This window comes from Mus caroli, unplaced genomic scaffold (genome assembly GCF_900094665.2).
Source record: "Mus caroli unplaced genomic scaffold, CAROLI_EIJ_v1.1 scaffold_15872_1, whole genome shotgun sequence".
Classification (NCBI taxonomy): Eukaryota; Metazoa; Chordata; class Mammalia; order Rodentia; family Muridae; genus Mus; species Mus caroli.
Genome location: NW_018388577.1, coordinates 8,056 through 23,504, shown reverse-complemented (window position 1 = coordinate 23,504; position 15,449 = coordinate 8,056). Strand labels below are relative to the sequence as shown.

The 15,449-nt window shown below is 39.4% G+C and overlaps 1 protein-coding gene and 1 pseudogene across 1 annotated transcript; both read right to left on the bottom strand.

Moving 5' to 3' along the window:
* Nucleotides 1-1,306: 1,306 nt before the first annotated feature.
* Nucleotides 1,307-14,513, bottom strand: LOC110287690 (zinc finger protein 431-like). The gene is made up of 4 exons (XM_029473734.1): nucleotides 14,420-14,513; nucleotides 4,758-4,884; nucleotides 4,506-4,566; nucleotides 1,307-2,988 (listed from the first exon to the last, which is right to left on the bottom strand). The coding sequence occupies exons 1-4, from the start codon at nucleotides 14,420-14,422 to the stop codon at nucleotides 1,560-1,562; spliced, it is 1,620 nt and encodes a 539-aa protein (XP_029329594.1). The 5' UTR covers nucleotides 14,423-14,513; the 3' UTR covers nucleotides 1,307-1,559.
* LOC115030267 lies at nucleotides 7,392-8,516 on the bottom strand (annotated as a pseudogene).
* Nucleotides 14,514-15,449: the final 936 nt, after the last annotated feature.

The following is a 15,449-nucleotide window of genomic DNA, read 5'->3' as shown; positions in this document are numbered from 1 at the left end:
TATATATATATATATATATATATATATATATATATATATATATTAGAGATCGATCAGTAATTTTAAAATTTTATTATCTGGTTTTAGTATCAGACTAATACTAGCTTTATACAGTTTGGTAATGTTTCCTTCTTTGCTATTTAATAAAATAGTTTGATAAGCATTTGTCTTAGTATATTATTGAAGGTCTGATAATTTTTTTAATTGGTAGATATTTGATTACTGCTTCACTTTTATTTTTTTCTACAAAGCTGCTTAACTTCTTTTTAAAAAATATCTTCATGATTTATTTTTGGTAAGTCATATACATCTAGAAATCTATGTATTTTATTTTAGAGTTTTCCAATTCTTTGGAATATGTGAGTTTTTAAGGTAAGACCTAACAATTTTCCTGAATTTCATTAATGTGTGTGGTAATAGTCCTCCTTACCCTCCAGTTTATTTACTTTGATACTATTATTCACCTTGATTATTTTGAATTTGTTGAGAATATATATGAATACTATGTTTATATCATTTTCATCCCTCTTTCCCCAGCCAACCTATTTCCTCCCTAGAAGTAATGCCTCTCTGTCTCTCTCTTTAAGCTCTAACACTAAAGCTCACCCTAACCCTAAAAGGAATCACTGCTGGCATTTCTTTTCCTAACAATAAACCCCTAACTACTAACCCTCTAACCCTACCTCCCCAACCTTAACATACCTAACTCTAACCTAACTTAACCCTACCTCCCCAACCTTAACATACCTAACTCTAACCTAACTTAACCCTACCTCCCCAACCTTAACACACCTAACCCTAACCTAACCCTAACGCTAATCCCTAACCTTAACCCTCCTAAACCCTAACCCCTATACCCTTACTCCCCAACCATTACCCTCTAACCCTAAACCTTACCCCTAACACCCAATCCTAACTCCATAACCTTTAACCTCCAACACCTAACCTTTTAACCCAAACAGCTTGATTACAGTAATTCTTGGCATTTACTTTGACCAGGTGTTTGTATTGTTATGGATCTTTGCAGATAAGGCTTTTCTCCAGTATATGTTATTTTCTACATTCAGCGATAACTGTGAAGGACAAAGGCTGTACATTGCTTCCATTAACAGGGTTTCATTGAATGAAAGTTTGAATAATTCTGTTGCAATAAGAGCTATAGAAATGTGCAAAGGCTTCACCATATTCAACACATTCACAGGGTTTCTCTTCAGCGTGCTATCTTTTATGCCCTTTGTCTTAGTCTGGGTTTTATTGCTGTGAAAAAGATACTATGACCAAGACAACACTTATAAAGGACAACATTTATTTGAGGGTTCTGTACAGATTCAGAGGTTCAGTCTATTATCATTAAGGTGGAAAGAATAGTAGTGTCCAGCAGACATTGGAGGAGCTGGAGGAGCTGAGAGTTTTACATCTTAATTAGAAGGCAGCCAGAAGACTCTTCTGCCCTGGGAGGGGCTCACGCATAGGATCTCAAAGCCCACTGCCATAGTGATCCACTTCCTCAAAGAAGGCCACAACTCCTAATAGTGCCACTTGCCATGGGCCAAGAATATTCAAACTTCCACACCTTTGAAGATCACTGTGACCTGTAAAGGCTCTAACACATTGGTTACAGTCATAGTATGTGTTCTTTTATGTCTTTGGAGATGACTGTGTCGTGAATAGGCTTTATCACATCCATTACATTTGTAGGGTTTCTCTCCAGTGTGAATTATTTCATGACTTTGAAGTTGGCCATTAGAGGCAAAGGATTTACTACATTGCTTACATTCATAAGGCTTCTCTCCAGTATGTGTTGCTTTATGTATTTGGAGACTAGTGTTACTCACAAAGGCTTTACCACATTCATTACATATGTAAGGTTTCTCACCAGTATGAATTTTTTCATGTCTTTTAAGAACATTCTGACCTGCAAAGGCTTTACCACATTGATTGCATTCATATGGTTTCTCTCCAGTATGTGTTCTTTTATGTACTTGGAGATAACCAGGATATGCAAAAGCTTTATCACACTGACTGCATTCATAGGGTTTCTCTCCAGTATGTGTTCTTTTATGTACTTGGAGATAACTATGAGATGCAAAGGATTTACCACATTGATTGCATTCATAGGGTTTCTCTCCAGTATGTGTTCTTTTATGTACTTGGAGATAACGATGGGCTGCAAAGGTTTTACCACAGTGATTACATTCATAGGGTTTCTCTCCAGTATGTGTTCTTTTATGTATTTGAAGATGATCATGATATACAAAGGCTTTACCACATTGATTACATTCATGGGGTTTCTCTCCAGTATGTGTTCTTCTATGTACTTGGAGATAACGATGAGATGCAAAGGCTTTACCACATAGATTACATTTGTAAGGTTTCTCTCCAGTGTGTGTTGTTTTATGTCTTTGAAGATAACCATAATATACAAAGGCTTTATCACATTGATTACATTTATAGGACTTCTCTCCAGTATGTGTACTTTTATGTATTTGGAGATTACAGTGTTGTGAATAGGCTTTATCACACTGATTGCATTTGTAGGGCTTCTCTCCAGTATGTATTATTTTATGCACTCGAAGATTACAATGATGTGCAAAGGCTTTACCACATTGATTACATTTGTAGGGTTTCTCTCCAGTATGAATTCTTTCATGACTCCGAAGTTCAGAATGGTATGCAAAGGCTTTGCCACATTGCTTACATTCATAAGGTTTCTCTCCAGTGTGTTTTCTTTTATGTCTTTGGAGATGACTATGTTGTGAATAGGCTTTATCACATCGATTGCATTTGTAGGGTTTCTCTTTAGGATGTGTTCTTTTATGTGTTTGGAGATTACTGTGATGTACCAAGGCTTCATCATATTGAATACCTTCATAGGATTTCTCTCTAGTATGAATTCTTTCATGCCTTTGAGGATAACTGTGAAATGCAAAGGCTTTACCACATTGAGTGTATTCAGAGTGTTTCTCTCCAGTATGACTTCTTTCATACCTGCAAAGATAATTGGCATATGTGAAAGAGGAATCACATCTTAAGGTTTTATCACTTTGTTTGCATTCATGGTTTCCCCTTCATTATGGGTTGTTTTGCATCTTGGGGGTTACCTGTAATGGTAAGAGTGTAATTACATGGCCCACATTTGTAGCATCTGTTTTCTCTATGAGATTTTTCACATATTTGAAGAAAAATGGAAGAGCTCAGAGCTTTACCACACTGAGTACATTTATACTTTTCTTTTCTTATATTGTGTACTTTTCTTATATTGTGAAGTACACATTTGCATAATACATTGGCAAAGTAAACCAGGACAAACAGAAAAGAATTTCCACATTTCTAGTACTCATAGGGATTTTCTGCAGTGAGTTTATGGATATATTCTCAATGAAGTTGGAAGACCAACTAATTATAAACTTGTATCACACAGAAAAGTCTACTCAAATGGGGACTACTACATATATTTTAATTGTTCTGGGAAGGAGACAGAGGTACATTGCTTCTTTCAATATCCCTATGTTCACATGGCTTGTATCCATTGTGACACATGATATATTTTTTAAAAGAAGAATAATGAAAGAGTTCCACATTGCATTCACACAGTTTGACTTTTTGTTCATCATAGACATGTGGTATAGGGATTAAGGTTTCTCCCAAACAACATTTTTGACTCTTATAAACTTAAACTTAGCAATGTTACTATATGAGTAATCTGCTTTACTATGTAATATTTGATTATTATTTTTTTAAAGATTTATTTATTTATTTTATGGATATGAGTACATTGTAGCTGTACAGATGGTTGTGAGCCACCATGTGATTGCTGGAATTAGAACTCAGGACCTCTGGAAGAGCAGTCAGTGCTCTTAACCACTGAGCCATCTCGCCAGCTCCATAATATTTGATTATTAGAAACATATACTTATAAGCTATTTTCTGCCTATCTATCTACCTATCTATCTATTTATCTATCTATCAATATACTGAAATAAGTGAGTGGTATGAAACCAAATATAGATTGGCAGTTCTACAGAGTAGCTGTAATGTGGCTATGATTCAAATGATAATATCTGTTAAGGCATTATCAGAAACAATTTTCCTTGTCTTCTTTCATAGAGACAAGATTTGCAAACACAAATCAGACACCTGACATTGAGGTACATGGATTTGTGAGAGATAGCTCAGTGGTTAAGAGCACCGACTGCTCTTCTGAAGGTCATGAGTTCAAATCCCAGCAACCACATGATGGCTCACAACCATCTGTAATGAGATCTGATGCCTCTTCTAGGGTGTCTGACGACAGCTACAGCAAGCGAGCAGGGCCAGAATGAGAAGAAAAAGTGTCTGAAGACAGTTACAGCATACTTACTTACATATAATAAATAAATCTTTAAAAAAAATCATTAATACACTTAAAGAAGTACTTTTTTACACTGTTGCTTTTCTTAAAACTTCCAGGACATGTTAATATTTCTTCAGAGGCAAATTCATGCCAACTTGCATATGAAAATTACCTTCCATGTCTTCTAGAACTTTGACAATGTTCTTCAATGTTATGGTATTCCCAATTGTAGCCTAAAAAATAGTACCAGAAAATATATGATATATTATTGGAAATTAGGAAAAATTTAAGTTACTATCTTTAGTGAACCTGATTTATTCACCTCATTCTTCTTCATTCTCAATTGAACTTATAGAAAAGCATCAGTAACAAGGAAACAATTGTTCCCTTATTTTAAAAAGTGAAAGAAAATTCATCATCTTACCTATAGCTGTGAGGTTCTTATAGGTCTCCAGCATCACATCTTTGTAGAGACACTTCTGTGAAGGATCCAGCAAAGCCCATTCTTCTTGAGTCAAGTTTACATGCACATCATCATAGGTCACTGCATCCTAAAATATTCCATACATGTGTACAACAGAAACCATGATTCCAACATCACTGTAAATATATGCTTCACTGATAATATATTTTATATTTGTATGATTCTGTTGCTTTCCTCACTTATTTATTGATCCAGAAGTTCTAGTGTAATTACCAAGTCATCTTAGAAAGAAACTGAATAATAATAAGGTTCACCTATGTCATTTCTTTGCTCTTTAAATAGGATATAGCCTTGCAAGAGAAATGATAATTGAGAGAGAGAGAGAGAGAGAGAGAGAGAGAGAGAGAGAGAAGCAAACAGTACTGAGCACACATCAGAGCAATTATATGAACAATTACTAACTACAAAAAAAAAAAAAAAAAAAAAAAAAAGATGGGCAAGCTGTGTGTACTGGTTCATGCCTTTAATCTCAGCATGCAGGAAGCAAAGGCAGGTATATCTCATTGAGTTGGTTGCCAGCCTGGTCTATCCAAGACAGGATATGTTAAGACCCTCTCTCCCCTGTAAAAAATCAAACAAACAAGAAAGACAGAAAGAACTCAGAGGTTTTTACTGAAGTTTCTACAAAGTATTACACATTTACTCCAGTTCTGTATTCATCTTCCAGAATCCCAAAGTGCCCCAGTTTAAACTGTAACAGTAACAAGATCTTACTAAAATGGGATGCATCTTTAAATAGTTACAAATGGACAGATGAAAATATTGGCAATGTAAATTTTGAACCTAACTAGGACAGGAGAGATGGTTCAGTAGTGACTAGCTCTTGCTGGTCTTGCAAATAATTGGGCTCAATTGCCAGTTGCTTAACAACTATCCATTGCTCCAAATTCAGGAATTATGAAGCCATCTTCTGACTACCATGGGGACCAGGCATACATGATGTGCATATTCATGCACACAGGCAAAATAGTCATATTCATTCAAAAAAATCAAAACAAACACAACAGGTAGAAAGAATGTTATGCACCTGCAATTCAGTGACTCAGAAAGCTCATGCAGTATTACATGTCATCCTGAAAAACAGAATATTCTCTTTGCCAACTTTCAAAATTCACAGTGTGGATGAAGATAAAACACAACAGCATATGCTTGACATGTATCAAAACCTACATTCCAGGCCATCAGCCAATAATAAAAAAATGAATAAACAAAGAAAAAGCCAGACATGTTGGCCCACATTTAATCCCAGCACTCTGGAGCCAGAGTCAGGTGGATCTTTAAGTTTGATGCCTGCATGTTCTACACACCTACTTTCAGGATGGCCAGGGCTACACAGAGAAACTCTGTCTTCAAAAACAAAAACGACAAAATTAATAATATAAAAACACAAGGCTCGCAAAGTAGCTTAACACTAAATAACAATTGCTTCAAGTGCATTTTATGTGATTTAGGGATAGTCTATAATGGTGAAGACAAGACAATATGAGAAGGAAGCTGACTGATCAGGTTCAACCATAACACAGTAGAAACACACACACACACACACACACACACACACACACACACACACACACACACACACACGAAACAGGTTGAGTCTATAGACACTCAAATCTCATCCCCAAAAGGAATTCCTCCTACAAAAGCTTCTACTGAGAGGACTGAGTTGGCCAGAGCCAGGCTGACTCCATGATAGGCTGTAAACTGACAATTTGAATGACTATGCCTAAGTTTTTGTTTCCCCAAACACAAAAAGTCCAAAACGAGTCAATTCCAGGAAAACCACCCCTCACAGGCAGCCAATCAGGAGCTGCCCCTGCCACCAGGCCTGAGCCAAGCCTGAACCAAGAATAGTTAATCATCATTGGTTCTGAAAAGTCCCCCAAATTCCCCAGAACCTTGACCAATCCCAAAGACACCCATACACCTGGAAATTGAGCCAACCAATCAGGACAAAGGCCACCTACTCCTCCCTGGAATTCCCTTAATTGACTTTAAATTGAGCTTGCAAACTCACATGTCTGTTTACATCCTAGTGAATGGTAGACCCCCTACATGCTAGAATTCTGCAGAATAAAATGCTCTTTGCTTTTGCATACTATTTGAGTCTGGGGAGGGGTCTTCCTTCAGTGATTCTTGGATCCTAACATTACAAGCTCCCTCAAAGAAAGCCACAAAGGAGAGACAAGTGTTCAAAGACATCACCCTTTCTGGGAGCTGTTTGACTCAATCAACAACATTCTGACCCTGGTCACTCTAGGCTCATCCATGATGAAAATGCATTTAGTTTAACTTCAATGATCCTAATTGTCTGCAGCAGCCCATACACTCTTCAAATGTCTAAAGTCTCTTCTAACACTAAAGACAATCTCTTGATTGACACATCTTGTAAAATCAGAAAGCAAGTTATATCATTCAAACACACAATGGCACAGAATGCCCCTTCCCATTCTAATAAATTGGAATGTAAACATAGGGAGGGAAGATTAAACCAAAGCAAGAAACTCAGCAGGGCAAACACCAGATCCTGCAGCTCTGTCTCAGACACATGGGGCCTCAGTTTCAAAAGGCTTAGATGGCCCTATCCCTGTAACTTCTCATACATCTCTTGGTTTAGTTACTTGTACTCCCTATATGCAGCTCTCCATGACAGGTGTCTCATAGCTTATGTATCTCAACTTCTTGTGGTCTCAAAATGAAACTCAGGTTTCATTCTCACAGGTTCATGCAATGCACTCTCACAGTATCCTCCCTCACTGGGGCTCTGACTCTGACAGATGACTACAACCGTGCTGAACTGAAACCACAAAGGAAGAATCCATGATCTTAAACTCTGCATCTTTCTTTTTTCCAGAACTTGGGTGTTCCTGTCAACTTTGGATTCTAAACTGGGATGGACCCTGCCACACTTGGACCACAGCTGTAGTAGGCTTTATAAGTTGTTCTTCCTGGGTCTAGGAATCATTTTGCCTACTCCTTCAATTCAGGAAACTTAGCAGAAGGGAGTGTTTCCCTTAGGGCATCTTCTTAGGCTTTCAATCCTTAGTTAAGGACACCCCTCCCCCGTCTCTCCTTCTCTCCTCTCTTTTCTTTCAGTTTTTGTGGTTTTATTTAAACACAAAAATGTGTACACAAGCCATCTATTCATATTCTTCAACTGGTGTTGGGATTAGTCACTCTGATGGCCAGGTGTGCTGTTCTTTCTAGTTCTTAGAGCAAATGTGAGTGATCTCAGCTCAGTAAGATTTGTCATATATCAGCAGCACTTCCAGCTCCTTGACATTGTGGACCAGAAACTTCTGGAAACCACTGGGCAGGATGTGCTTGGTTTTCTTGTTGCTCTGGTAACCAGTGTTGGGCATAAGGTCCTGCCCCTTGAATCTTCTTTGAACCGTTGCCAATACCTCTGAGTTTCTGCCAGTTTTGCTTAATTTTGACATACTTATCTGACTAGTGCCTGAAGAACTTCTTGGTCCTCTTTTGGATGATCTTGTACTTCACCTGAAGGTGAAGGGCAGCCATGATGTCACAAAACAGATGGCAGGCACCTCGCAGGTAGCTCCGAGGAAGAAGAAAGGGGCCAGGACCTTCTCTTTAGTGGTGATAAATAATCTCTTGGAAATTCATGTTTCTCCACAGTTATGCTGCATATTCTCTCTTGGAGATGGACTGGTTTGTGTCTAATCAGTAACTTGTCACAATTTCCTTTCATAGAGGACACATAAGAGATTTTCTTCTACTTCTGTCATGTTTAATATTCCAAATAGATTTTAAAAACTGGTTGAGTACACATTACCTTTAGCTTCAGAAGATATCATGTATATTTCAAGACATTTAACTATTATAAATTATTTGATGACTTAAAAAAAAAGAAAGAAAATTCATGCTTCTGTCTCAGCATTTGACAGCCATCTGAAACTTCCCCCTGATGTTTTCCTCTACAAGCCACAGACTTTGCATTTATTTCTGTCCCACTTATTGCTTTTTTCTACTGTAGTCTTGAATGAGTTAGTAGCAATAATCATCTAACAGATTCAATATTCCATCTAACAATACAGCCAATTATTTTTTAATTCTGCCTTACTCAATTTCTCAAGGCATGAGCAGAATAGGAAAGATTTTGGGTAAAAAATACCACACAAATGACCTCTAGCTAAACTTTTTTATGGAGTCTATTTTCCACGGAAATCCTATGACTTCTGACTACATTACTCGAAATACTCCGATCTTCCAGGTGCTACAAGAACAGCTAATTAAGCTCTGAGTACAGCTTTCTATTGCCATCTCAAGTCCTGGTATTTCTCCACAAGAGAACATTTCCAGGTTCTGTTCAGCAACAAAATTACTTTTTGCATTTTTCGTTTGCTTGTTTTTTGGTTTTTGTTGTTGTTGTTCTAACTTACTACTCTGCTCCTGTGATTGAATTCTCTAACCAAAGGCATCTCAGCTAATGTACAGGTTCACTTGTTTGGTTCTGTCAGATAACAATCCACCATTTTGGGAGCTTAGAATAGAAACTCAAGCTTCAAGAAAATAAGGCAAAAACCATGGACAAACATTGTTTCCTAGCTTGTCCTCTTGCTTGGTCACTGTAACATACTCAGGCAGCTTTCTTTTCCAGCCTAGGCACAGCTGCTTAGGGATACTGCCACCCTCAGTAGAAAAGCCTTCCCACATCAATCATCACTAAACACAATCTCTCACTGACACAGTATCCAGCCATTTTGATGAGGGCATGACCTCAAGTGAGGCTCCCTCAGATGACTGTAGGCTCTAAAATGTTGACAACTGAAACTAATTAGGACACAGAGACAATAGTATATAAGAAAGTTAAAGAAAACCCCACAAATGTGTTAACCATATCAATCACTTAAGTTGCAAAACCCCTAAAATTGATGATTGCAACAATTGGAAAACACAGATTTGCCAAGAAATGAGGAGAGACAAGCCTTCAGGATCAAGAAGAGGGAACTAACACAGTTTCCCAAACTATCAAAAACTCAAGAAACTCATAACATAGTAAATTTTCAGAAGACAAAAATAGGTGAAGGCCTATCATGTTCCAGAGAAACAATATAAATTATAATGAATAAAATCACACAACATAGATGGCACCACAAATAAAAGGAAACTGAAAGACAGACAGACATATAAGTCTTTAAACATGAATTACAAGACTATAATAAAAAAATTGAAGAAATTACAGGCCAACATTCATCCTGTACACTCTGTTTCTCCTCTTTGCCAGTAATAGAAAAATAGGTTAAAAGTAGCAAAAACCCAGTCATTTGGACAAAGAGGCAGCCTAAGGAATGGGAAAAGATTTTTTACCAAATCCACACCTCATAGAAGCCTAATATACAAAATATATAAAGACCTCAAGAAACTAGGCTTTCCAAAGCAAAAAAATCAATTAAAAGTGGGGTCTAAACAGGAATTCTCAACAGACAAATCTCAAAAAGCTGAGAAATAGTTAAAGAAATCATCACTATCTTAACCACCAAGAATGCAAATCAAAACTATTTTGAGAATCTATCTTGTACCTGTCAGAATGGCTAAATCAATAATACAAGTGACAGGTCATGCTGGCAAGGATGTGAAGAAAGGGGAACAATCCTCCACTGCTTATGGGTGCATACTAATACTGTCACTATGGAAATCAGTGGTTCCTCAGAACACTGAGAATCCATCTACTTCAAAATTGAACTATATTGCTCTTGAGCATCTATCCAAAAGGTGCTCCATCTTACTACAAGGACATTTGCTCAACTATATTGATAGCATATTTATTCATACTACCCAGAAACTGGAAACAACCTAGAGGTACCTCAACCGAAGAATGGGTAAACAACAAAAAAGTGGTACATTTACACAATGGAGTATCTGTCACTCAGCTGTTTTTAAAAAAACTGACATCATGAATCTTCAGGCAAAAGAATGCAACTAAAAAAAAAAAATCACCCTAATTGAGGTAATCCATACCCAGAATGACAGATATGGTATGCTTTCACTTATAAGTGGATATTAACCTATTAGGTAAATAATAATCAAGCTGTACTCCACAAACTCAGATAGGCTAGGTAAATAGGAGGGTTATGGTGGGGAGCATGGATCTCCTTCTAAGGGGGAAATAGAATAGTTTCTGTGAGTAGACTGGGGTTTGATGGGAAAAGGAGTGCGAGGGACAAGTTGGGAGGAAATAAGGGAGAAAGTACAGTATAGGGAGAGACAGACAGACAAAGACATAGAGAAGTCTGCTTGCCAGGAAGAGTCAAGGTGGGTTAAGGTCTGTTGGCAGATTTCCCAGCTTGCTGAGGCATGGAATGATAAGAGGAGGTACACCTGAGGCTCAAGGCAAGGGGCTGAAAGTTCTATTGACCTTGGTGGAAGGAACAGGGAGGTGCCTCTGGATAAGAACAGATGTTCTGTGTATATTTCAGGAAATTGTTTCTGATAGCTTGTTGCTTTGCTTCCCATGATACTGTGAGGTATAAAAAGGCTATGAAAAATTAACTCAAGGCTGCTGGTTGTTGCTGGCTGCTGCTGGTTGCTGTTGCTGCAGTATTAGCCGGCAATTTTCCTAAATCTAACTCTTGGCTTTGCATCTTCTTTCTGACTTTCCTATCTTTAATCCTTGCTTCCCCCCTCAGAGACTGTTCAACTCATGCCAGCAGGTCCAGTACAAGGAAGGAAATTAGATTCAAGGACCTTTCTCCTCTATTCTTGCTTCTCTCTTATCTAATGATAGGGGGTGAAACTGGGGGCAGGAGGGGAAACAGGGAGGGATAAAGGGTGGGAAAAAGAAGAAATCGCAAAGTAGCAAAGACCATCTACATTGGTTAATGTGAAAAGAGAAGCAAGCCTAAGATGAATTTTGCATTCTACATATGCTGTCACACTTTAGTCTCCTTTAGGTTCAGGTCCCAGGTTGTTCTGAGCAATTTAAATATGGACCAGAGACTGCAAGTCTACCCATGGAGACAGATGGGAAATTTACACAGAAAAGATATTCCCAAGATTATTTCTTAAGTACACCAGTGCCCTAAAACAGCAGGTTATGGTGGGCGCTATGGGGGACTTTTGGGATAGCATTGGAAATGTAATTGAGGAAAATATGTAATAAAAAATATTAAAAATTAAAAAAAAAAGATTTTGCTGAAAGGACCCAGATATAGCTGTCTCTTGTGAGACAATGTCAGGGCCTAGCAAACACAGATGTGGATGCTCACAGTCAGCTATTGGATGGATCACAGGGCCCCCAATGGAGGAGCTAGAGAAAGTACCCAAGGAGCTAAAGGGANCTGCAACCCTATAGGTGGAACAACATTATGAACTAACCAGTACCCCNGAGCTCTTGACTCTAGCTGCATNTGTATCAAAAGATGGCCTAGTNGGCCATCACTGGAAAGAGAGGCCCATTGGACTTGCCAACTTTATATGCCCCAGTACAGGGGAATGCCAGGGCCAAGGGGTGGGGGTGGGTGGGTGGGGGACTGGGGGGGGGGNGNGTATTGGAGACTTTTTGGATAGCATTGGAAATGTAATTGAGGAAATTACCTAATTAAAAAAAATAATAAAAAAAAAACCAAAACAGCAGGTTAGTGACAGTGTCCTAAGTAGAAGGTCCCAGATGATTGAAAAACATAGGAAAAGGAGAAGGTAGAAAGTATAAAAGCTGGGGTGAGGAGGTCTCGCACAAGCTATTTCTTAAGCTAAGTAAGCTTCTTAAGAAGAATACCATCTTTTATACTACTTACATGAGGGAAATGGAAAGAAATGAAGTTAGCAGAAACATATGAAGAAATTATGAAGTTAGTAGAAACATCATACAGTGGAACACACTCAGGAGAAGTCTAATGAAACAGCACTGCGTAAGGCAAATTTGGTGTATCTCAAAAACATTATTCACTAACTTTATAGTGGCCTTGGAACTGATAACCACAGTCCCATATGGTGGGAACTTGTGTTCTCAGAATCTGAAGCAACTCTTCCCAAAGGCCCTGGCCCCAGACCATTACCAGCTCTCCCAAGTATGCTTCTGGTTTTAGAGAGGAAGCTCTGTTTTATCTCTATACCTCAGGGCCTTAGGAAAAGATCCCAAGGACTAGGCCCTGTTACTGGCTTTGTAAGCACATCCCTGGGTTTGTAGTAGAACCAATTCATGCTTTTCTTGACTAGCTTATAAATCAATGAGACTCAGATTATGGCTATTTTATTTGGCTTTGACAATTATTGGGAAGTAACCCATAATCTGCTTTTCTAATTGCTGGCCTGGCTATCTCCCAGCCATGTGCCCCAAATACTTGCCAAGTGCTCATGATACCTCTGCTATCATGGTGATTTTTCTCCTTTCTCTTCATGGGCCCTCCCTTCATCCTCTTCCTCTCCACCCCCAAGCAGGTAACTCAAAACCCACCTTCCTCTAATCCCTCCAGTAACTGGCTGTAGCCAATTCTATTTAACCAATACATTTAAATTAAGAACAAGATTTGCACAACAAAAGTTTGTAATGGCGAGAATTCACTTATAGGCATAGACCTTCCAATACAGAATTTAGCTTTACAATGAATAGCAACAGAACAAACCTCAACAGGGTTGCAGAAGGAACTGTCACTCTCTATATGTAGGGACCTCTAGGAAAGCCTTGCTTGTTCAGGCCAGCACTCAACACAACACAACACAACAGTGTTCTTTGTTTTGTTTTGTTTTCCTTTTCAAATGGTTGTCGCCTGGTATTATCTTGCCCATGTGGCAGAACTATGCTTTTGTCAAGATGAAAACTGAACTTTTATGGCAAACAGACCATAAAGTTGATTGTGATCTTGTAATGCTCTACCAAGCAATTTAGAGGCCTGATCTTTTCTTTTTTTCTTTTTTTTTTTCGAGACAGGGTTTCTCTGTGTAGCCCTGGCTGTCCTGGAACTCACTCTGTAGACCAGGCTGGCCTCGAACTCAGAAATCCGCCTGCCTCTGCTTCCCAAGTGCTGGGATTAAAGGCATGTTACACCACTGCCAGGCTTAGGCCTGCTCTTTAATATGGGGATGGGCCTAGTGGCTGGTTGTAAATCAGGGTTGTTTCTTTTGTTATGGTTTGGAGCCATATTTCTGGAGAGTAGTCCTTGTGAACAAACATATCCTAACATTCTAATCTCTAACAGGCTTGGTTAGCACACTACTTATCTGTGGGGTGTTTTACAGGCAGTTCTCCCTCACTTAAATTCTACTTGGTGTGCCTTACTATCTCTTAAGCTTTATTAAATCCTTTACATCAACAATTCTACTCTTTTGCATCACAGCTTGTATTAGATTGTTACCCAACACATGAGATGCCTTTTACAACCTCCACAAAATTAACTCCAAGTGGATTGTACACCTTAATGTTAAGTGTTAAAAACAGAACTTGCTGAAACTAGGGCTCTCTGAGTTTGTCATCATGCCAAAGGCGTTTCTAGACACATGCTTGAAGTTATTCAGAGGCCACCTCTGGATCCAGCGAGTGGCTAGGTCAAGTGACCTCACAGGTGGCAGAATCTGGCCGCCAGTTCCCACCAAGCCCCAGGAAGCCTGCTCCTCCCGATTGTCCGCAGTGACCCGGTGCTCACCATATCACAACTTCGGAGCTTGCCTGAGCGCGCTTCACAGCATCAGCCGCAAGACAGGGAGCACGTCACACAGGACCACTCAAACCTGCTCAGCTATTAAGCGGAACCTGCAGCAAGGCACCCGGAAGAAACCGCCTTATCTTCTGATTGGAAGGTTCTCCTGAAGGCTCTGATTGGTCAGTGAGTCTTGAATGACATGTGCACCTACCTTAGGGTTAGAGTGTGCTGAAAGGACACAGTGTAGAGGTTCTCAGGCTCCCAGTCCAGGGCCAGACCTTTTCCAGATCCGCAGGGATTTGCATTTTAGTAGCACTTGTGTTTGTTCTCTAATTGGCTATCCGTCTCCCCACCCAGCCCCCGGGAAGACCTACTACTCCAGCTACCACAGCTCAGCCGCTGACTGCTCCTCCCTTTTGTGGGCAGTGACTCTGCTCACTAGGTCCTGACTTCAGCCTGAGCTCTCACAACGCTCAGTAGGCTCATTCCCTTCTTCCTCCTGGAATTAGGCTAGATAGCTTGCATAGCCCATTACTCAATTTGCAGTGGAGTTATCAATCTGTCCTACAAGTGAAATGGTGCATAGAACATTAACAATTAAAGAGAGATTTGGGGGAACAAGATTTTTGTTTTGTGGCTGTGGGGATTCAGACCTGGGACAAGCGACTGAAGTGCACATTGAACACACCAAGGCCAGCCGGACCTCTAGGTTCTCCCAACACAGGGCATGGCTGGCATACTCTGCCTTATACACTGAACTTTCCAGTCCAGGGGCTGGGCTTTCCCTCCCTCAGAAGCTCTTCCTATATAATTGAGACATTTTGTGCTCTTTGTCTCTGTGTGTCTCTCCCTCTCTCCTTCTCCCTCCCTCCCTCCCTCTCCTTCCTCCTCCACTTTCCCTGTCCCTCCCTCCCCCCCTGCATTTTTCTCTTTCTGCTTGCCTCTCTCTTTCTCTTTCTCTTTCTCTTTCTCTTTCTCTTTCTCTTTCTCTTTCTCTTTCTCTTTCTCTTTCTCTTTCTCTTTCTCTTTCTCT

Coding starts and splice junctions, on each gene's coding strand:
- LOC110287690 (XM_029473734.1), bottom strand. Junction 4,567..4,757: donor TAAGAACCTCACAGCTATAG/GTAAGATGATGA, acceptor ACTATTTTTTAG/GCTACAATTGGGAATACCAT. Junction 2,989..4,505: donor AGTTCTAGAAGACATGGAAG/GTAATTTTCATA, acceptor TTATCTTTGCAG/GTATGAAAGAAGTCATACTG.